The 23,675-nt window shown below is 27.2% G+C and overlaps 1 protein-coding gene across 1 annotated transcript; it reads right to left on the reverse strand.

Annotated features, from left to right (window-relative positions):
* Positions 1-6,798: 6,798 nt before the first annotated feature.
* LOC113370271 lies at positions 6,799-23,587 on the reverse strand. The gene is made up of 10 exons (XM_026610943.1): positions 23,581-23,587; positions 21,471-21,711; positions 21,254-21,387; positions 21,027-21,176; positions 20,383-20,530; positions 13,957-14,060; positions 13,080-13,172; positions 9,139-9,286; positions 7,293-7,579; positions 6,799-6,950 (listed from the first exon to the last, which is right to left on the reverse strand). Exons 1-10 carry the CDS (start codon positions 23,585-23,587, stop codon positions 6,799-6,801), a joined length of 1,464 nt encoding a protein of 487 aa, XP_026466728.1.
* Positions 23,588-23,675: the final 88 nt, after the last annotated feature.

The raw sequence follows: 23,675 nt of genomic DNA on the forward strand, positions 1-23,675 counted from the left end.
TTTCTATATTTAAAGCTTTAGTTCTGTAATTTTTTTAAAGTACCAAAAGTATGAAAATTTATGAATTACAATATTTTTATGTTTCTAATACATTAACTATTAATATATTAACATATATATATGTGTATATATATATATATATATATATAAAAGCCTAAAAAGATATTATTTTTTTTATTTCAGGTGATGTGTTAGTGTTGTGACTTTCTGACTATTTACGTATTTTGGCGAAAACTGAGACTGATACCCTGGAAAGCTGATCAAAGTAAGTGATATTATATTTTTATAATTTTCATATTTAATACGGTAATTCATACTTAAAAACCGAAAATAATTTATTTACCGATAAATAAGTGCGATTCATCATTTTTATGAAGGCCATGGATGATATGATGGACATATATAATAATATGACAATGTCATAATAAATATTAATTTTCTTGAAAAAGTACAGATCATATAATTTATGATTTGTTCATGGGTATTATATGTTTTAGTACAAAATTGCTTGTATTACATTTACTCTTCCTACATCGAAGTTCTGGTAAAAATATTAGTTTTGTCATGAACGTGATTTTATAAATTGACATTAATAACTATAAAAATATTCAATATTAAATTAAATAAATATTGATAATTTGAAAAATATACATATAAAATCATATCCTCGTACGAATATATAAATTGACATTAATAACTATAAAAATATTCAATATTAAATTAAATAAATGTTGATAATTTGAAAAATATTCATATAAAATCATATCCTCGTACAACATTATTTACAAAATTTAAAATATAATGTCGCCATAAAAAATTGTATTAAATGAGATTTTTTTGTGTTAGTTTATTTTAAAAAAATATCCAAATATCCTGATTAAACTGAATATTTTTTTTTGATAATTTCTAGTAAAATATAAATAATTCAGTTCAAAATATATTTCTCAGACTTCACATGTAAGTCGAAGAAATTTAGATGTTGTGAAATATATTATCACATTTGCTTAACAAATATTTGTGAATTTCTATTTAAATATTTATTCCAATAACTCGTACTAGTTTGTTTGATCTGGAAGATAGATAAAACTAAATATTAAATCATTTTCTATAATCATTTTGTAATTTTTCTTTACATCCAGTATTTCTAATTCTCACTATGTCTTCGAGTTCATTCCAAAAATACATTTATAATAATGATAATGAAAATACATTAATGATAATAAATAATGAGATGAAATACATTTTACTTATTTTCACTTAAAAATAAATAAATATTACCAAATACATAAATTGATGAATTCACAGTTTATATAAGTTTCTTACATCTATATCAAATAAATAATAAATACCACAGTTTTCATACATATCAGTTTTGATTTATCCTTCTTCAGTGTTTTAGACATTACATTAATTTTTTACAAAACAATAGCTCTATAGTATAAAGTCTTGAATCTAAGTAAGCATTTTTTTAGTAATTTTATTAAAGATTTAATTATCGTTCTTATAAACAAGCCAAAAATAACTTGATGGCAGTGTTAATTCTCTTGATGGTGGTTATAAATTACTTAAAACTACATTGTTTTTTCAAAGATTATATTATAATTGTTTGCTTGTAAGGTCGTGACGTCAATTATGTTTCTGTTATGAATTGTCAACTGATCATTGGTATGAAGCAGTTAATTATTATAATTAAATCTATAAAGATTATAATTTAATCTATAAAAGAGTGTTAATGGTTTCATTCACAACCTCACTTTTTATGGTGCGATTGTAATAAATTATTATTTATTGGTTTTATTTCCTATTGTTTGCAAAATAGAGTAGTGATGGGTTTGGCACCCTATTTTTTAAAGAGTAATGTAGTGATTATATGAGGATGGTTAAAAAAGGTAAAAATGGAATTTGATGTATAAATATATGAAATAGGCCTGAAATAGTCTCTATGGAATTCAAATTTTTCTACATTTTAAAATTACTTTTTCAAGATAAATCCAAATTTCCTGATAGTCTATTTTCGCTTAAATTGCAATGTTATATTTGAAGTTTATTATATTTGTTTATAAATATAAACACCAATTACATCGATTAGATAGATTTTTAAAAAATAAAATAAAATTTTTAATTCTACAGTTTTATTTGTTTTCTATTTAAGTCTAAAATAATTTGAGAGAGGGGTTTTAGGAAAATGGAGTTAAAACTTCAATACCTTTGTAGTATCTATTTATAAATTATATTAATTATTAATATAAATTTATTTTAACTGTTTGATTACGTACGATTTGTTAAAAATTGATTTTGATGCAAATATATATTTATTTATTTTAAAGAAGGGATTATATAGTTTGAGGAATCTAGAATGAAAATTAAGGCGTTCAAACTTCAAGATTATCATAGTATCTGCTTTTAAATTTTAAGTATATTAACAATAGATTTTTTTTTTGAATTTTTGATTTTGTACATTTTGAAGTGTGTGGATTTACAACTAGATTTGTAAAAAATAGATATAATTTATTATCATCATCTATAATTTATTTTTTGTTGATTCTGGAAATTTTCATATTAGCAAAAAGTACCAGTATAAGCAAATTCCCATTTGTTGTTTTTAGAATGAATTTGAAAAAATTGGACCGCAATGATTTCTTTTTATCGTGAACTTAAAAAATCACTGAATGAATGATTCATACAAAAATCTAAGAAACGTGATTAAAATATTAAAACAGTGTAAATTGCATATTCAACATCGAAAAAGCATCCATATATAATATGTATTTTATCGGTGTTATTTTATTAATTTCAAAATTGAAATTACTTTTGAAAAACACTTTAAGGTATCTAATAAAATTACAAGACTTTCAATCTAAAATTTATTATTATGATTAAGTATTCAAAAACTTTACATCAGGGCTTGAAAACAATTTGTCTGGGATGAACTTTTAGACGTTTTACTTCTAAACTCAAATTTTGTGTCTCAGGACTTCTTGACTTAGAAATTTTAATATGAGAGTTTAAAACTAAACATATAAAAGGAAATATTACTACATAATGAGATTCGAGGGCTAATTCTGCAAATCTTATCCTTCCTTCTTGGTACTAAAAACTGAGTCAAAATTTGTTTTCAACAAGTTGTTTATGTAGAAATAAGCTATGCAGAGTAATTGGCTACTTAATATTTTCGAATTTATTTTTCAGAAGTTTTTTTTGTAGGCCTCGAACTTCTTTAATATTTTATTTTATTGAAATAAATGAACCATATATCATTACTGATCTGATCATAGTCAAATACCGAGTATAGTAGTAATAAATCTTGTTTCGGAGCGCACACATTTAAATATTTTTTTTTACGGTATTATTCTTATTGTTAGTGAAGCTAAATATTGTTATAAAAATGCCAATGTTGCCGCAAATGACGTTTTGACTGATTGCAATAAATTCCTATAGAAGTCAATAAATTGCTAGATATTGTTGTTTTATAATTTTTCCTCCGACAGATATAAAACGCGTTACATTATTGTTAAATAAAAACTGACAAACATATCTATTATCATTGTTTAATATTTTGCTTTGTAGAAAAAACTTGAATGAACTCTGTAATTCCAAGGACAAAAATATTGCACACAATAATAAGATTATGAATATCTGGCGACTTAAGGATGTTATTGAATTTTTATGGCGATAAAAATATATTTTTTCAATTTACAATGTTTAGATTAATCACACTTGAAATAAAATTATACTTCTTCTAATTAAAAATATTCAAAGATTTCCTTATTGCAACAGTTAGTTTTTAATGTGTTATCATTGCTGGATTTATATATGTCTAACATTTATGCAATGTTGTATCTAGAAACCACATAAGTAATTGTGTTCTAAGTGATGAAATGTACCAAAAAATTTGATTTATTATATTCAGAAAAAAATATGAAGAAATTTACACCATATAATTTCTCGTTCCATTAAAAAATTCACGCTTTGTTTTTCGTAATACTTGTTGCACGCAAGAATATATGAAATTCTGCAAGTCATATGTTCAGTATTTTCTAGGAAGATTGAAATTAGATAAAATTTTATGAAATTTATTAACAAATGTATGTGAAATTTGAATAACTAATTTTTAAATTGTTTTAAATATACGTGGAATTTGAATAAATATAAAAGTTTTGGAAATTTTCTGGTAAAGTAGATGTTGGTCATAGTTTTATAAAATGCTTTAGAAAACTCTCCTTCTGATCAACTCTTGGATCGAAACTAGTTAAAATTTCAAAATGATTTTTCGAGGCATTACTGTTTCAAATTAATCATTTGAATTTCAAAATTTAATAGAAAAAATTTGTAGTGCATTGCATCGTGAAATTAAGTTCAATATTTTGAAATACTGAGTTATACAATTTTAGGCACTTTTTGCATTTTTGGTATTTGGAAACTTTGGCCAAAAACTAATCAGCACGTCTCTCTATCGGTAGTAATCGAATATTTTTTGAATCATTCTAATCAGTTGATCCGTGTTTTTGAAATCGTCAACAAAAAATTGTATCCGCGCATACTTACACATCCACAAACACACATACATGCATTTTAGCTAAAGTATGCCAAATAGTTCAGAAGGCTTTAAAAAGATGAAAAGAAATATAAATATCTTTTTTTCTTATGCGATTTTTTCCCTCGGTAAGTTGCCTTATGAAGTTGCCCTATAAAATTCGACGATATTATAAATCTGTTAAATTCTGATTGCTATTCAAAAATCCAAGAAAAAAAATGTACGTGGTGATGACGTCAAAAACAAAAACCAATCATTAATTTTTGATAAATCAAAAAAAATCTAGAGAAATTTCTATAATTTGAGAAAACCAAATAACTACAGATTGGAACTCTGAATATATATTTGTTGATAATATTGGTTTTTGTTATTTTTAATGCTCCTGATGATCAATCGTGAAACATTTCATTTTTGTACTATTGTATCCATTCGGGCGTATTTATTATTAAATTTTTTTAGAATAAATGGAATAGTAAAAATATTATGAAAAAAATGTTCTTTATCATACACAACTTTTGAAACTCGAAATATTGAGGATCAAAAATAGGAACTTCCAAGTGTACCATAAATAACTTCTTGAGAAATATAAACTATAATTTATACCTCTTACCTTTGAATCATTATTTAATGGTAAGGATTAGTATTACTATTATTGATGAAAATAGGATTTGTGAAAATATTATTATATTCAAGATGAAAGTCAAAAAATACCATATAATATGCTAGCTTAATTATTAGTTTTGTTTCATTTTCAGTATGCCCGTTTCTTCAACGTTCATTTTTCTAAATTATGCTGAAATTTGTATTGTTTAATGTATGCATTTATTTAATATAGACAATTTGTTTACCAGCACTACAAATGTTATTATATTTTCTTCTCATAATGATAGAAAGTTAACATGGATAATCAATGTTACTGATCATTAGTAGCTATTGTCTTCCTTGTATGTCTTATAAATTATTCATGGATAATTAGATACTTTGCTCATAAATAATAAAAATAAAAATTTCTGTACATTGTATTTGATAATTGTTGTAAATTACAACTTGTAATGTGTCAATTTGAATAATAGAAAAAAATTATGCTTTGAAATTATGAAGATTACACTCTTTTAAATATGCAATTACGTATATGCATTTATCACAGTTATTGAAGAAAAGCGTTTTAAAAAGTCAGTTTTAAATTATTTTAGTCAAATTATCAATTTATGTTTTCATTTATAATTAATAATCAATATTACACACTCAAATTAATATTATTGGTTATAGTAATATTTCTTGTACACAAATCTTACTTTGGGTTCGACAACAAAAATGTTGCAAAACATTTTAAGATATAAATTTAGAAGTTCAAAGAAACAGGTGTTAATTTTTGATTAATTTAATTCACGCAGATCAACATGTTCTTTGAAGTATTATAGATTCCGAGAGTTCATTCTTTTAAACTTTTAAAAATATCTATTTTATAGAGCAAGTTTTCACTCTATTTGATACCAAATTGTACAATTAAAACTTTTCAAATTTTGTCAAAAATTGAAATATTAGCAATTTATTGATTTGGATTATTTTTGGTAATTATTCGTACATACTGACATCGACAATATTTATCAAAAAAGTTGACTTTGTAATTAAATTTCTCAAATGTTGTTCAAATTATACATTAGAATTTCAAAAATTAATATAAAAAAATAATAACTAGTGGTGCATGTCATCGTGTATATAAGTAAAATCAGACGTTCCTTTCTTTAAAAAACTCAAAATGTACAAATTTTGATGCATTTGATTTTTGTCTCAAATTCAATACACTAAATTTGAACTGTATTTATTTAAATTTGTCCTGTATAAAGTACAAGTTTTAAATACTGTGTCAAAAATCTTTTGAAAATATTTTATCGTCCTTTGTTAAAAATACTAAATAAAATTTTCTAGTGAAATTAAACTTTTTTTATATACAATTTATTTTGTAAATTTTCTGTTTAAAGATACAACATTATAAATCTATAAAATATATCAAACATACAACAACAATAATAGTTATCACAATTCTCTCATTCACATAATAACTTCATTAAACTATAGTTAAAAGTGCATTAATTTTACAAATACCTTAATAAAAATTACAAACTAAAATAACATAAAAAATAATACTTATAAGAAACTTATTTAAGAGCGATATCATTTTTTTCGTGATGGTTATTTGGAATGAAATGCTTTTTAACTTAGAGATTATTATTTTGATCACAGATAATGTGTGTTTTAAAAGTTCAAGGAATTGTCCATAAATCTAAAGGAAGTCTTGAGAAAACGTTGTTCCATAAGGCTTTGAAAATATCAGCTAAACCACTTTCAAGATCACTTCTTAGTTCGGAGATAACTTCCATGGCGTTTTGGTTCAAAAACAGATTCAAACTTGCACCTGGAAAAAATAAATGAAATAATTCTTGTTTAACTAAAATTTAAAATAGAACTACATAGTCCCAATATATAGACACTTGGTATATTTGTCAAAATTAAATCACTATTTTATTTGCAAATTGCTGTTATTGATAAACGTCGGTTCTCTTGTAATTTGAACCTTCATGTGATAACTTTTATAATAACGTTTATAGGAACAACAAAATTTATATTCATATTGACACCATACATGTTGCACTATAAGTACAAAATATTTTGGCTTAAACCAATTCCAACAACTAACTTATTTTGTTAATTTGCTCATGGAAATTGGTGAGATTTATCATATTACTATTACAATTACCTAGAATTTCGTTTCCATTGAACAAATTCGTAAGATGTATACGCATTCCTCCAACAATGAAAGTAACTTTCATTGTGTCGATGTTGAGGACCTGTCTACCAGGTTCGCTCTCAACCAAACTGAAATTTGTACTGACACTGGTCATGACATCTCGTAGGGTCAACCTGGCATCACCATTGCCCACCACTGGAAGGAGCAGGATGTTGCCTTTTAGGCTGTACTTGGCATCGATTTTCAATTTGGGAATTGCTAGGTCGAAGTTCATTTGCCTTGTAACAAAGTCAATGCTGGAAAAGAAACCGATTTTAATCAGGGTTGATCAGAAATATTAGGTTGGGAAATGAGGGACCGATTTTGTTGCATAACAAAAAAATGTTCAGGCAAGGCCATGTTACGGTCCAACTTAATTAGACTGAATACTGTCAATTTTTATGTATTTGCTGTTCATTCAGGCGTTTTACACATAAACTGCAACGTCACTCCTTCGTTATGAAGCCGTGTCAGAAACTGTTATCTAAGATTGTTTTTTATATTTGTGCAGTTTCCAGGTTAGGTATTCTATCTGACAACCTGAGAAATACGCCTGACTTCACACTAACATGACTTTTGTCAATATTTAGTATAGAATGTTGTTGGGTTACCATTTAAAAATACGAAGTAAGGATAAGTGTCAGCCCAACAGCTCATAGGACGTAAGGTTCTGATTGCTGTTAAAAATATAATAAAAAAAAATTGTTTTTTCATTTCTGCAAAGGTAAAGAGACATCTTAAGCTCCCAAAAAGTTATGAGCTGTTTATGATAATAAAGCCCTAATAAAACGGCAGTGTCAAAATTAGTTTGCTAAATTTCGTTTTGGTGATTTTACATTCCAAGATAGACACCGCTCTCGTCGTTCAATAGATGATTAAACAGGAATTGTCTACTTTGAACTGTTATTACCAACCGAATGATCAATTCTGATATCTACGTTGAACAACTAATAAAATTACACAATGTAAATGAAAAAAAAGCAGCCTGAATTGAAAAATTTATGATTTGTTCCATTATTGACATATCACGTATCTTTGGCCACTGAAGAAAAATTATTAGTGCTTGATTGGGACATAGTTTGCCATATCCACCCTACTGTCCTGACCTTCTGTTCTGAAGCTTCTGATTACTGTTCACAAAACTTTTTGAATAATAAACAATTCAATGATTATGTTGGGGTCAATTTGTACCTGATTCAGTTTTTTGATGATAAAAATCAGAACTTATATGAAAGTGGTAAAATGATGCTGCTTAAAAGATAACAAAAAGTCAATAAACAAAATGAACAATATATTACTAAATAAAGTTTTTTAACTTATTCACTCCTTCTTCTAGTCAATAAATGTTAAAAAAAATCTTTTTTCTGTGGATTTATTGAAAATTGATTGATTTTTTGATCTGGTTCGCGTTGAACATTTTGATTATATCTTGTATTGAATCTGCGTAAGCAAATAGATAATGCTTATAAAAAATGGTCCAAAACGTGTAAGAAAAGCAATTTCTGCCTCTAGTACTTGCAATTTTAGAATAATCTTATATAAAAATACAAGCACACGGGAGTCTCCTAACCAATAACAATGTTGTAGTTATAAAAAATATCGCATTATGTGATTTCTATCCGAAGTAATAAATCAACTCATTACAATTTATCGGTTCGTTCCCCGAGCGAGAGTATTTATGACGTGCTTTCCTGTGCATCCAATGCAACTGCATGTTGTGTGCATGCACGATATATTTATTAGATAGACGACTGCATGAATATCAGATAAATCGCATTCTAGCAGCAAGAGAAAGTAAACGTAGCGGCAAATTCACCTTGCTCTTTGTACGGTGGCATTGCTGGGACCGCCGACCTGCAGGTCACGGAAGCCGCCTGATAGGGCCAGGCCGCCTGATCCCCTTGACACCATCACTCCGTCGATGTGCAGAGGCTCGAAACTAGCTACACCTATTTCTGGAATACCTGGGATAGAATAAACATTTGTTAATTTTTGTTGCTCCTGAAGATCTCATTTGAGAAAGTAGAAGTATCTTACTGCAAATCTTCTACCACGCCACATTGGGGATCAAAATTATAGCTCAATGGCTTATAGAATATGATAGTTCTGATTGCCATTCAACATATATTAAAAAAAATATTACTGATGTTTGCTAGGTATAATGATGTTTTAAATTCGATTAGATGTTGTTCAAGGTTCACAAACTAAATATTTTTTGCAATATGTTCATTTATTGCCATATATTGATCCAACCAATTATTGCAAAGTTATATATCATTTTATACCCTATCGATCTTCAATTTGAATGGAAAACTGGTACCAAAATTTTGACTCAAATTTGTTAAAAAAAAATGTTAAATTGACAAGAAAGCACATATAGGTATTTTATTTGTTTCAACAAAACATGTTTCCAATTGAAAATAGCACATTTTTGAACACTGCGGTGTGAAATGGTAATGTAAAATCTCTCAAAATATTATTTTCTTAATTGAGTTGGTGTTTAACCGAATCTACGGACTTGCCCTAGGATAGTACTGCCTACTCTTGTCATAAAGTTAAGAGAATGATGTATGGAATTCTATAACCAATATTACAGGAACATTTCCAATACGAAAATCCTATCAAATTTTGTATTCAAGAAAGCTAACGTCTTACTTAATGCTATAATTCTGGAATCTAAATTGAATATTTTTTTTTCTAAATTTAGCCCAATTCTAGGTGATTTTAGTTAGTTACAATCTTTCACCTTCAGTTTTTACTATTTAACTCATGCAATTTCCAAAACTAAAAACTATTAGAATAGTCAACAGACTACTACTAAAAATTCCTCAATTTAATTATTTTCAATGAAGATAATAAATCTTCCAGAATGATACAGATATTTTTGTTTGTTTTGACATGAAACAATACTAAAAAATATTAAATAATAATCTAACTTGTTATGAGGCTGTAAAAATTTACAAATAATTGCTAATATGGAGAACTAGATAATTTTGATTTCTAATAATTATTCCAATGCATTATTCATTGCCTTAATTCCAGAATATATAATCCAAATAACACGACTTTAGTTTTTGCATAAATTACTAATTCACTAATCTTTTCACATCCAGATCATTTTTTATACAAAAAAACACACAACTACATTTTATTAAACAAAAATCAAAAAATAATTTTATTAAATGTTCATAAAAGATTTGTCTTTGCATAAGATACAATTTACTATTCACGTTTTCTGAACGTTTCTAGTCATTCTGAATCGTTCTTCACCAAAATTAAAAAAAAACTTGGATTTGCAGTATGCAAACCAGTTGAACTTCATTTTATCGGAATTATTAAAATTAAAAAAAAAATCGGCGTATTTATTTAAATTTATCATTGCAATAGAGCACTAAACGAACATTTTAAAAAATTGTACAAAAAGTGTTAATTATAAATATTGATTAAAATTTGGTATAATCTGTTATGAAATTTTTAAAACCTAGTTTTTATTTGGTCTTTTAAAAAAAGTTAGCAGAACATTGCCAACAATTCTCAAAAATAATTAAATCACATGTGTAGTTGTAGCAAAAAATTGAAAATACCATGTTTAACATCATTATTCTTTACAAATACTAATGACTAATTATTTATTATCATTATAAAAGTTGTTTTCATCATTGAATTTTCGAATTACTATGTGGGTTATTATAACGAGTTACATGATCGTAACACTAACTAGCTGTAAGTGGAATTCTGTCTTAAGGCAATTAAGGCATCGTGCCTTAAGGCAAATTGCTGGAACTTCCCGTACCAAAAATTATTTTTTTAAAAACGATTAACATTTTTGAAAAAAAATTACTTCGAAAAAATAAGATTTTTGACAAACAATTAGACAAAAAATTACTTTTTTTTGAAAAAAAAAATTTTAATTTTTTTTAATTTATTTTTTTGAAAAAAAAATTTTAATTTTTTTTAATTTTTTTTTTTGAAAAAAAAATGTTTTCTTTTTTTGACATATTTTGAAAGATCTAAACTTTTTTCAAAGCAATCGTACTGCTTTAACTGCATAAAGACGAAATATCAAACCGCATAAGCGCCGCGTCGACGTCTAACGCGTAAACATTGGTACGGAACCCATAGGACTGTAAACCAAAATTATACTTATTGTTAAAATCTCTATAAAATATCTGATAATTTGATGTGCATATGTCTAATGATCAATTATGACCGCCAAATGGCATTTTTTTTTATTTTTTTCATTAGATCTCCGAAACCGCTAAACCTGCCTTTATGAAAATTTGATCGGTTCTTCACCTTGTCAATACAAGTAAAATGTTTTTTGAATTATTAAAATCGGACGCTCCGTTCTCTTAAAAACTGAGTTACCGTTTTCGGCACTTTTTGCCCCGTATCTTTGGAACGGCTGGACCTGCTTTCGCCAAAAACTAATCAGCACGTCTCCTTATCAATACGAATCGAATGTTTTTTGAATTATTCAAATCGGTTGATCGGTGTTCCCGAAATCGTCGACGAAAATTTGTATCCGCACATACATACACACACGCACACACACACACACACCCACACACACACACACACACACACACACACACACACACACACACACATACATCCATTTTTTCTAAGGTATGCCAAAATATTCAGAAACCTCTGAAACGTAAAGATATATAAAAATTTTCATTTTCGATTTTTTTGCGATTACTATAACTTACCCTACGGGAAGTTAAAAAACTAGATTAATAACATTACAAACAATTTTTTACTTTTGTTTTGATCATTGAATACATAACATGAATATATTAAAGTCTTCAATTACCAAATATAATCACGTAAGTCGAATTATTTGTTCGGGATTTACATTCATGACATAATGGGTTAAGTAATTGTGCTAGATATGCTCGAAAATATTTGTGTAAAGCCCGAAACACACGACGCTTGTTTCGTTGCTTTTTTGGTTGGCTGGCTGGCATGCTCGTTATCAAGTAGGCTAAATGATGGGTAATCGATCTCCATTTGTTTCCAGCATGCGAGATTTTGATATCAGAATGTGCGCTATTTTTGTGGATGGATCATAGACCTATGAATGAAGCCCGAATCACGCGGCATTTGTTTTCTGGACTGGCTACATTGAATACTTGATTTTTGAGTATGTTTTGTTTTAGCATGCTTAATTTTTAAGTGTGATTTGTTTTGGCTTGCTAGATTTTTGAGTGATATTTGTTTTAGCTTGCTAGATTATCAAATATTATAAATAACATGACCAAATACTTCCTCCCTATTGGTTCGAACGAACAAATCCATCTACAAAAATAGCACACGTTCTAACTTTTCCATGATTGCATTTTGCCTACTTGATAACCAGCATGCCAGCTAGCAGTACAAAAAAGCAACAAAACAAGCCTCGTGTGATTCAGACTTTGAACGTTCGCCTTTTTTGTGGATGGATTTGTTTGTTCAAACCAATAGGGAAGCATTTTTTTGACATGTGGTTTATCACATTTAAAAACCTAGCAAGCTAAAACAAATATCGCTCAGAGCAAGCAAGCTTTCTCGCATCGTGTGATTTGAACGGCTTGAAAAACTATCATGAAATCTAGCACGACAAAATCAAGCATGCGATCCAGCCCAGAGAACAAGCGTCGTATGATTCGGGCTTAATGTAAAAATAATTATTGTAATTACGATAAAATTTGTTCTAAATATTTTTTCATATTTTTTTCAAATATTTTTTATAATTTATTCTATTTATTTTACCTCTCGACAACGCTGGGAACATTCCTTCAAAAAGATTTTTGAAACAGTCGTCCTTGTTTGGATTGGACATTTGGCATACTCCAAGCCAGTCAGCTGTAAATTAAAGTCTTATGGTTAATTTTAACAAATTTAATTAGTAGGATAAATTTAAACTGAACTATTTAAAACTTGAAAAATGAGCACGTAGCGGTGTAAAAACGAAAACAAAATTTTAAAGGTTGTGTCAATAATGTTGACCGGGTAACATAATAATAGATATTTTCTAGTAATTCGTGTTTTTTCTTCATAAATATTTAATATAATATAATAATATAAAAAAAAAAATTGTCATTTTTTTCATTTTTAAATATTTTAATAGCCACTTTTAATAGCAACATTGTCAGTATACAGAAACCTTATATCATTTATACACAAGTATAAATAATATAAGTTATAAATAAAACACGTATAAAATAAATACATAATGAAATTACTCACTATTATAAGTTTTTACATTATTGACTAATTACTGATTAATCATTACCGAAAATATCATTTTTTTATAAAATGAACTACTATATAGAAGTTCTGAAACCAACTATAACAAGTTTCATCAAAGGTAATGATAATAATTTATTAGATGTATCTGTATTTTTATATTATCATCCTAACAAATTAGTGTGTTATTAACAAATTATATTTGATATTTTTACGACAAATTTTGAAGCTTCACAATTCTTATTTTGAAATTTGTACATACAGCTATAACAATAGTTGGTTGTCGGTTTGGAATTAGTAGTTATTTTTTTTTATTTATAAGTATTTATATATATATATATATATATGTGTGTGTGTGTGTGTGTGTGTGTGTGTATTTTATATATTTTTTTCTACTTACGTTTTGATTTTAGTAGAGGCATACGATTCTCGATGACCATTTCCCCGGTGGTTCCTAAAACTTGCAGAAATGCAAGACATAGTGCCACATACAATTTCATAATCCTTAATATAATATACACTTTTCACCAAGCTTCTTGTCCCAGTATATCACTGATTAAAAAATTATGTAAAAAATTCCAATAAATTCCGATTTATTATCTATCCCACTGGCGAGAGTTCCAATATAGAAAACGAAAGTCTTCCAAGATTATGATGATGATTCCGTCGTTATGTTATAATCAGTTAAAGATGTAATCTGACCGGTGAAATTTTCTGTTATTGTTTTTATCATGAATTTATTTATGAATTCGTGTTGTTGTCTAGTTGAGTATCGGATAAGAACTGCGATGCGGAATTATTGGTTTGCGGTAGTATCTCGTACTCCTGCTGAGGAACGCATCTGCGATTTGTTTTGTATTTCCCGCCGAGACCAATCAGCGTGAAGTTTGAGCGCTTTCTAACCGTCCACGTCCGCTCTGGAACGGCAACTGGAATGTGAACGAAATTGGCGATTATTTTTTCCAATTATGCTTCAATTAAATGCATTATTTTGTAATTCCAGCAGCCCTATCTTAAAAATAATGGTTTAGGAGGTAGGACATATTAAAGTTCCACTTTTAGACATTTACTGAACTTCCTGAATAATTATCCAATCTATTTCCTGCTATGTCTGAAAGCAAACCCAAACATGTCTGCAATTTTGGAAGAAACTGCGAAGATTTTGGATATTCTCATTATATGCTCCTGGCAGTGTTACATAAATTTATAGATAGAACAGGTCGAGAAAATTTGAGCTTTTGATCAACCAGACATTACGTACGATGAAGATAAACCTATCATATTAGGCTTACAATTTTAGACATTTACTCATCTTCCTGAATCTATTGATTCTATTTCCTGGTATGACTGAAAGCAAACCCAAACAGATCTGTAATTTTGGAAGAAACTGCAAAGATTTTGGATAATCCCATTTTATGTTCCTGGCAGTGTTAGATCAGTTTATAGATAGTACAGGTGGTGAAAATTTCAGTTTTTGATCAACCATACATATAAACTATCATAAAAATCAAATGGAGAAAGACAAAACCAAACAAAATTGGCCATTCATTATTTTGTAATTCCAATAGCTCTTTCATCAAAACGTACAAGTAACTAGGACAAATGAAACTTCTACTATTCTCTCATTGTCCTAAATGTGAATCCTAAATTTGGTCATTTCTTCCTATTTCCTGCTATGACCATGATCCAGAAACAAATGGCGGCTCATGATTTTGGAAGAATCTGCAAAGATTTTGTAAATTCTGATTTTATGCTCTTGGCAGTGTTAGAACAATTTATAAATAGTACAGGTGGTAAAATTTGAGTTTTGATCAACCAGAAACTATGAAGATAAAACTATCATAAAATTCAAGGAACTGGGACATATTAAACTTCTACCTATGGTCATTCTCTCAATTTTATAAATATAAATCCAAAATTTGGTTATTCCTTCTTCCTGCTATGATCATGATCCAGAAACAAATTGGCTAATGATTTTGGAAGAAAATGCAATGATTTTGGATATTACGAATTTATGCTTCAGGTTGTCTTCGAATTCTTTATATATAGTAGTAGTAGTGGAAGAAAACGAATAAAGTTGCTGATCAATTACATTTCACCAAAAACTATATAGGTAAAACTACAATTTATTTTGAATAAAAGTGTTATATTAGATTTCTGAATAAAATTAGGTTGAATAATATTACTGTGCTATTTTACACTAGAAGAGCTTCTAGAGGTTAGAATAGTCAGTAAGAATGGAATTTTCATGGAGATTGGAACAAACTTACAGTAGGTGGCACTTTCCTTAAGGCAAATTATAAAATTAAGATCTAGCAACATTTGATCAGAACCAGTATTCCAAACTTCAATTTTAAAACACTCGCAAAATCATAAAAATTTAGGATATTTGTGAAGCTCTTACATAGTTATCACTCTATAATTATAGAATGCTTCATCAAAATTTATTTTCAAAAATTAAATATGCTCTTAAATTTTCGAAATGGTTCAGAAATTTTTGAGAAAAATATCGACAATTGGTTGATTATTAATTGACCCAGATAATCTCATACAAACATCTTGATATTTGGTATCCAATGATTCAGAATTACTTTACACGTCCAAAAAACCATATAATTAGCAAATCAAAGTTTCTGGCATAGACATCAACTTCTTCTTCTGGAAGATTAGAAAAGATCATAAATTCACAATCTCAAAATTTTAATATTTAAAAAAATCAAGTATACTTAATTTCAATCGATTGAAAAAAAAAATTAATTTATTTTAATTATTCGAAATTTATATTGTCTGTATATTTTATGTAAAAAATGCATTCAATACTGTATGTATAATTTAGGAAGCATTTATTAATCACATACCATATTCTACATTAACTGAATATAATTCCAGCACATTTCTCAACATTTTATGAATTATTTATTAATTTGTAATTGTTGCTCACAATCAGAACAAATTATTCCAATTCCATGTCACTGAACTTTTGCCAGGAAACCGATTCAAGTTTGTTGTAATAATTCTATAATTATTGTGAGTAAATAAATGACACAATATAATTATACGTTCTGGGATATACACCTTTGATTGCATATGCATTTGTGCAACTGTTTGTACACAAATTATACCAAGAGATCCACTTACTTATAATGACGGATAATAACGTTCACTTTCATTTGTCTTCGGAAAAGAATAACATTTTTCAATTATAGAAAAAGACACATTTATTTTTATAAATAAATCGTAGGATGGGAATAAAAATACTAATAATACAACGTGCTATTCTCAAATTCAGAAGCATTTGAATTTATTATTATTATATTATAAATTATTACTATTTTAATAATTAATCAGGTAATAATTTTATCATAAACCTGATAGAAAAATTATCTTATATTTAATATTTTATTACCATAAAATATTTTATGTTCATATTTTGTTTTAGAAATAAATAATCAAAAAGCTGTTGCGAAGAAAACCCGATTGATTACTTATTATACGGTTTATGTCAAAAGAAAGTACCGCGCTGATATAAAGTTGTTTTATTATAAAATATATAAAAATATTGGCAATAAAGCCGACACGAGAATTTTATGATGATGTTCATTAATATTTTACAAAGTGCACTGGGATAAAAATTTAAGTAGAAATATAATTAACTATGGGAATAGATACATAAATTAATGTTTCAGGTTTTTGACCAGTTTAGGGGAAAGAACCGTAATTTATTGCAAATTATTTATAAAATTGTATTGTAATTTGCTCAAAGATCATTGGTAAAGTAAAGAACGTTTTCATAGAAATGAGTTGATGTGGATTTACAATAGTCTTGCTTTATTTAGAATGTTTGTAATTCTTGCCTTATTTTGAATGTTTGTGGAAAATTATATTAAAATTGCCTATTTATTATAATCTTCTACATGAATGATCAGTTTTATTCAAAGAGTGCTAGTTCTCTGATTATTATCTTGACATATGCCAGAATTTGATCTTGCAATGCGATCTTGCGTGACTACCGCCGGTGCCGCCTCCTCTCTTCTGGAGCAACGATTTTCAAACTTTTAATCAAAAATCCATAAAAATAATAATTAGTTATTTTTAATAGATTTTGAAATTTATATTTAGATGCCATTTTCAATAAATGCAATTTTCCTGTCTACAAAAAAAATGGAGCAACTAATCCTAAAGATTTTGAAACAATTTAGGACTATCAATAAGAGAATAATTTCTGATTGAAAAAAAAAATCGTGATGTTTATTTAACTATTGCAGAAAACACATTTTTTATAAAATTTGTTATTTTTATTAAATCTTTCTTTAAAATAACTTAAAAATTAATTTTCATATCAATTCTCTCATTCAAAATTATTAATTAAATAAATAAATTAAATTAAAAAATATATCAACTATCATTTTTAATAATTTTACTTCAGCCTAACTGCTTAAAACCTGACCATGTAATTACATAAATTTACAAATTTTCTCAATTTCTAAATTACATTACACACGAATAAATAAATCTCTCATAGTAAGCCATAAATCAAAGTAAAAATATATAAGCGGACATACTCTATATAAGCAGCTCTTGAAACTTTATTCTTTTAAGATACATATAGATATATTATTGCATTTATTTTTTTAAATATTTAGTAAGTTTATTACCATTTTAGGAATGTAGTAACAGTTGAACATATTTCAATAGCTAAATATAAGTAACATAAGGTACTACAAAAATATATAGTTCACGAGTGTTTCATTCGTAGCAGATATATGACCTATAAATATATAAGTATGTAAAATTTGAAGATCTTCTTATATCAGTGATTGCAATTAAAATAATATATGCCAACATGGGTCATTCACAAAGACACAGTCATACCTGCAATTCTAGAGCAAATAAGACGTCCATCCTAACCAATTAGCAAGTCAAGTTTACCTGGAAGGCCAGCTAACCAGACTTAAAAGAAAAATAACTGAAGACCTAATATAATATAATTAACTATTATACTTTAATTTAATTAACATTTAATATACATAGATTGCAGAAGAAAATAGAATAAAAACTAAAAAAATATATTAGGTACATATTTCTGACCAATCTTTCTTCTGTGTCTAAAGAGTATTTAGTTACAATCGTATAGTTTGAGAACCTTTAGTATATAGAACGGGATTCCGATGACGTTGTAGTCTCTGTAGGTACCTTTCTTCTTTTTTCCATTTCGCGCGCTCGCTCACCGGGACTAGTGAAAGTTTCCGCTATTTTTTCAAATTGCGGCAGCTGCAATTTGCGCCTCACGGGCACCGACGCCCGTTCTGTTCTGTGCTTTATTCCATAATAATATGCGTCATTTGTCAAATTCTCAATATTGGAGCAAATGTAGTAAATTACTATGATGTGGAAATTTGAAGATTTATAAAAAAAACGCATTAGCAGCGTTTTGTTGCTGCTGGTGATCATTGAGCATGAAATCGTGTACAATGTCTTTACCAGGTGTAATACTACTTAGAAAGATTGTTTAGTGATTCTAAATACATTTCTGCTTCTTTTCTGCTAGGTAATATTTTTTTATAGGTAAGGCTTATAAGGTAAAAAAAACTTTGTATTTATTTAAATCAAGTATCTAGAAAAATGTTTTGTTGTTACAATTTTTATTTATTCGATTGGTGTTCACCATATCGTCTACATAGTTTCTCGTGTTAATCTCATTTTTCAAGAACATCAATTTTAAGGAATTACTATTTTACAATGTGTTTTTTTAATTCACCTTTTTTGTGTTCCTACAATCAAATAGATTAGTTGCATTAATTGTGCTTTAGTTTCAGTTTTTCTCTTGGTCTGTTGTATGATGAGACACATCTTATCTCAAAACGTTTGTAACAAAATATTTTAATTTCGACGCATTGGCAGTTTTCTTCGTATCATATATATATATATATATATATATATATATATATATATATATATATATATAGAGATATTTATGCATATATTCAAAAATTGTGTAATATCCGATAATTGCAAATTGAATGCCTGTCTTCGGGCCTGTTTTGTATTTTTATGGCGACTCTTGCGTAAGGTGGCGCTTTCGAAACACCTGCACCAACTTATAATACGATGTCTTGCAGTTTCATTCCATAAAGAAATACAAATAGGGTCGAACATATCATAACAATAAGCGATAATCAATAGCACATAGAAGAAAAGATGTGTGCTAACTATTTATTAAGCAATGTAATTTAAAGATATTTGTTGTTACTTCCATAATCGATGATGTTGTAAATGGCACAACATGCCGGTGATTTTGATGATCAAAAACAGTAATCTAATAAAAAAAAATAATAATAAGAGTTAGCACTTACTGAATTATGGATAAATCTTAAATATATTGGAGCATATTTAATTTCATCAACTTTATATTCAAGATACAATTAAAATTAAAAGAAGGTCATTTATCAGAGAACGATAAACCACTCGGTTATATTCTAAAAAAAACGGGGCTGCGAATTTGCATCACAATAGACCATATAACCTATGTACATTAGCGGCGCTAGGCGCCGGCGGTGTCGGCGATCGCCGACGGCCTAGCGCTTCAAGGGGTGTTTTTATTTTTATTTTTTTTTTTATTTTCTAATTTAATAGGCAATGTATATATATATTTCTGAGTGTCAATCAAACCAAAAAGAAAAAAATAGGAAGTAAAAGATTAATATTTGCCAATACTTTATTTATTACCGATTAAACTATAACTACAGATGAACTTTTATTTATAATAATCTATATTTGTAAATAAATACTATTTCTACAATTTTTATCATGAAAATTGAACATTTACTTTGGCAGTAACATATCATAAGGAAAAGCTGAAAATACTCTTTCGGCGACACCTCTTACTAGACCAGTAATTGCCTTTTGCAAGGCTGGTCTAAATTCACTTGCAACTGAACGCCAATTCTCATTTAGATAGTGATTCATTGCTTCACCTGGTGAAATAGAATGTACTATATTAAGTACAATTTTTCAAGTAATATTGTAAAACTTAAGAGCAACTTCCTAGAATTCCAGAAACAAATTATACTCTACATCATCATATTCAATTCCAACTGGTAACAAAGTTGATGCTTTTGCTTTTGACTTTATATAAAAAATTAGGTAAAGCTTTAAGTATTGTTATTAAAAAAATGTAATTTAAATATTTATTTCCAGAATATAATTTATAATAATAATTTTCAAAATGTAGGAATAATGCTCAGTTAAAACCAAGAAAACTGAATTATTTATATGCAATCTTACAAGGAAAACCTGCGCGTAGCTTGTATCGGATTTTAATGAAACTTTGCATAATGGTAGATTTTATGTTCAAACTGGCCATGCTAAAATATTAGAGGCCTATGAAAAGTGGTTGCTATGAAAAGTTTGCATTTTTTTGCATAGAGCATTAGAATTATCCTCAAACAAATAATTTATTACATTACTTACCCATTTTTGCATCTCCACCAAACAATTCCTTCAAATCAATCTTTGCTCCACCAATATCAAAATCGATTTTAATATCTTTCACCTTCAAATAATCCTCACCATTAATTTTTACTTTCTCAGCTTGCATGACAGCATTTGCAGTAATGTTGGCTTCCAAAATTAAGATTTTTGTAATTAACCATTTGCACAAATTATGTATATTTTTATTAAGACATTTTAGTGCTTACAATAATTTCCAGTGCATGGTCCTGAGCCTTGTATTGGCAGAATTAAGATTCTACCGTTAAGGAAATATCTTGCTTCCAAATCCAGTCGTGGAAATTTTAAGTCAAGTTGTATCCGTAATTTTTCTGGGTCTACACTGCCAAAGAGTAAAAGAAATATGATATATAACAAATCAAACTGATTACTTGTTATATTAAACAACTTTTTCTATCCACTTACTCGACTCTGGCGATCTCAAAATTGCTAGGACCTCTCACTGTAATATTCCTAAATTCTGAATTCAAACTGAGAGCTCCTTCAATGTTGTTCATGGTCAGTTTTGGTATGTAAAGTGGGTCCAAAGATGGTAAATTTAATTCTGGTAAACCTTCTCTCAATTTTGGTCTCAATTCTTCCACCGATTGGCGGACACAATTTGAGAGATTTGGGTCTGAACGATGACATACTCTCATATAAGAAGCTGGGGAAAAAATAATATACTAAATAATTTAAAATATTTTTCAATACTGTATTTTACACGAGAAGCCAAAAAAAATCTATTGAAAGAAATTTATAATCAAATTAAAAGTTGCTTGAAAACAAACTTTGGCAAACTTCTTTTGTATATTAAAAAATATTTGTCATTTATTTAAATATAGAATGAGTATAATAATATAACTAAAAAATATAAACAATACATATTATTCTTAAACTTTATTCGAGTGATACTAAAACAATTCTAAAAATTTTGAAATAGATATTGCTCAAGAAAATATTTGGTCTTTTCTAGGCTTGCACATAGAATTTTGCATTATTATCTTTTTTACTTCGAAAAACAATTGCTATTTAAGATTTATGGTTTTTGTGAATATATACTTCTAATAACAATGTTTATAATTATTGAATAATTTTCTGAATGTAAATTTTTACATAAAAAACTATATTTCATGAACTACTTTTTTACATTACTAAAATTTCATATATTCTACTCATTCTGAGTATGTCTAATTTTTTTTTGTTTTTCTATTATATGAAAAACACAACTAAAAATCAACAAAATTAAAAATTATCAAACTATTTGAAGCACTAATATATGATAATTATTTTTCATAAAAATCTATGTATATACAAGGTAATTCGCGACATTATGTGACATTGAAAATATATTATTCTCAAGTGTTTATTCAAAAAATTCTTCGTTATTTACTGAAAATTATTCTATGAATAAATATTCTCCTGACAATGGTCATACATTCTTTTCTTATTCAAATAATTACAAACCTTAATATATCTTTACTTCTGACTAGAATTATAATCTTGAATGATAAAAAAAATATTTATAAAAAAATATTATTTGGTTTAGTTATATGATCCATCAATAAATGTGAAAAAGTAGATTTATTTTTCCATATTTACGAGTTTCAATTACTCTCAGTAAGTGCAAAACATTTTATTTTACAACTGCATTAAATCTTTTACTACTCAATCGACATAAAACTGTATAACTAGTTTAGTAGAAAGTTTTAATTAAAATAAAAAAAAAGAATTATTTAACAAAGTATTAAAATTGTAAATAATCACTCACGTATTGCAGTTAATTTTCCATTGATTGCTTGCAGAACGTTAAATAAAAATATGAACCACAAATAATTATTTCCCATGATAAAAAAATTAATTTTTAATCACTGTTTTGAATTTATATAGTTTAAAATATTAATTCATACTGCAATTATTAATTGAACGACATATTGTAGGAAATATTTGTTTTAGTCAGCATTTATTGTTTCTAAACAATTAAAAGTGCAAGTTTGCTAAACCTAGTTATTGTGACATACTTATTAATGTTACTGTCCAATTAATTGATAATATTTTTAATGTTTAAATTTGCTGAAATTTTCAGAAATGAAACATTTTAAATTAACTTGTTTTGTGTAAATTTATAAATATGGTTTGTAATTAGTAATTAATAATATTCCAAGAATAATACTCAAGAGTTGGTATTGGTACTTTTACTAGTGGTACAGCATTAGAATTTATTGAATATTTAATATTTTATTTATTTAATTAATCAAACAAATAACTTAGTATTAGGTAGTTTATTATGCAAATTATTACTTTAGTAAATAAATAAAAAAAATCAAAATAATATTTTTAATTTCAATTGCATTGCATACAAATTGAATGACAATTGCAAGTAAGTTAGTAATTTAACTAAATAATTTAATAAGTGTATTAATCAGTGAATAAGTGGATGTTTAAGCAAATAAATGCTAAAATAAGTTAGTAAATAATTTTTTCAAATAATATTTTGTTTGCATCCAAATATAAAAATCTGTAGCCCATCTATTACTTTCCATCATCAACTCGAACTCATGTTAGTTTTGATCCGAGGTTCTGGTACAAGCTATTTCTTGTAAATCTTGAAATTTATTGGTAAATGTTTAA

The sequence above is a fragment of the Ctenocephalides felis genome, unplaced genomic scaffold (genome assembly GCF_003426905.1).
Source record: "Ctenocephalides felis isolate EL2017-DRISC unplaced genomic scaffold, ASM342690v1 CF-g0.4_SCAFFOLD_01492, whole genome shotgun sequence".
Taxonomy (NCBI): domain Eukaryota; kingdom Metazoa; phylum Arthropoda; class Insecta; order Siphonaptera; family Pulicidae; genus Ctenocephalides; species Ctenocephalides felis.

What these genes read in the sequence shown, in the direction of transcription:
- LOC113370271 (XM_026610943.1), bottom strand. An exon ending in ACCATGCACTGGAAATTATT is followed by an intron (nt 21,177 to 21,253) that starts GTAAGCACTAAA and finishes TAATTTTGGAAG; the next exon opens with CCAACATTACTGCAAATGCT. An exon ending in TGGTGGAGATGCAAAAATGG is followed by an intron (nt 20,531 to 21,026) that starts GTAAGTAATGTA and finishes CTATTTCACCAG; the next exon opens with GTGAAGCAATGAATCACTAT.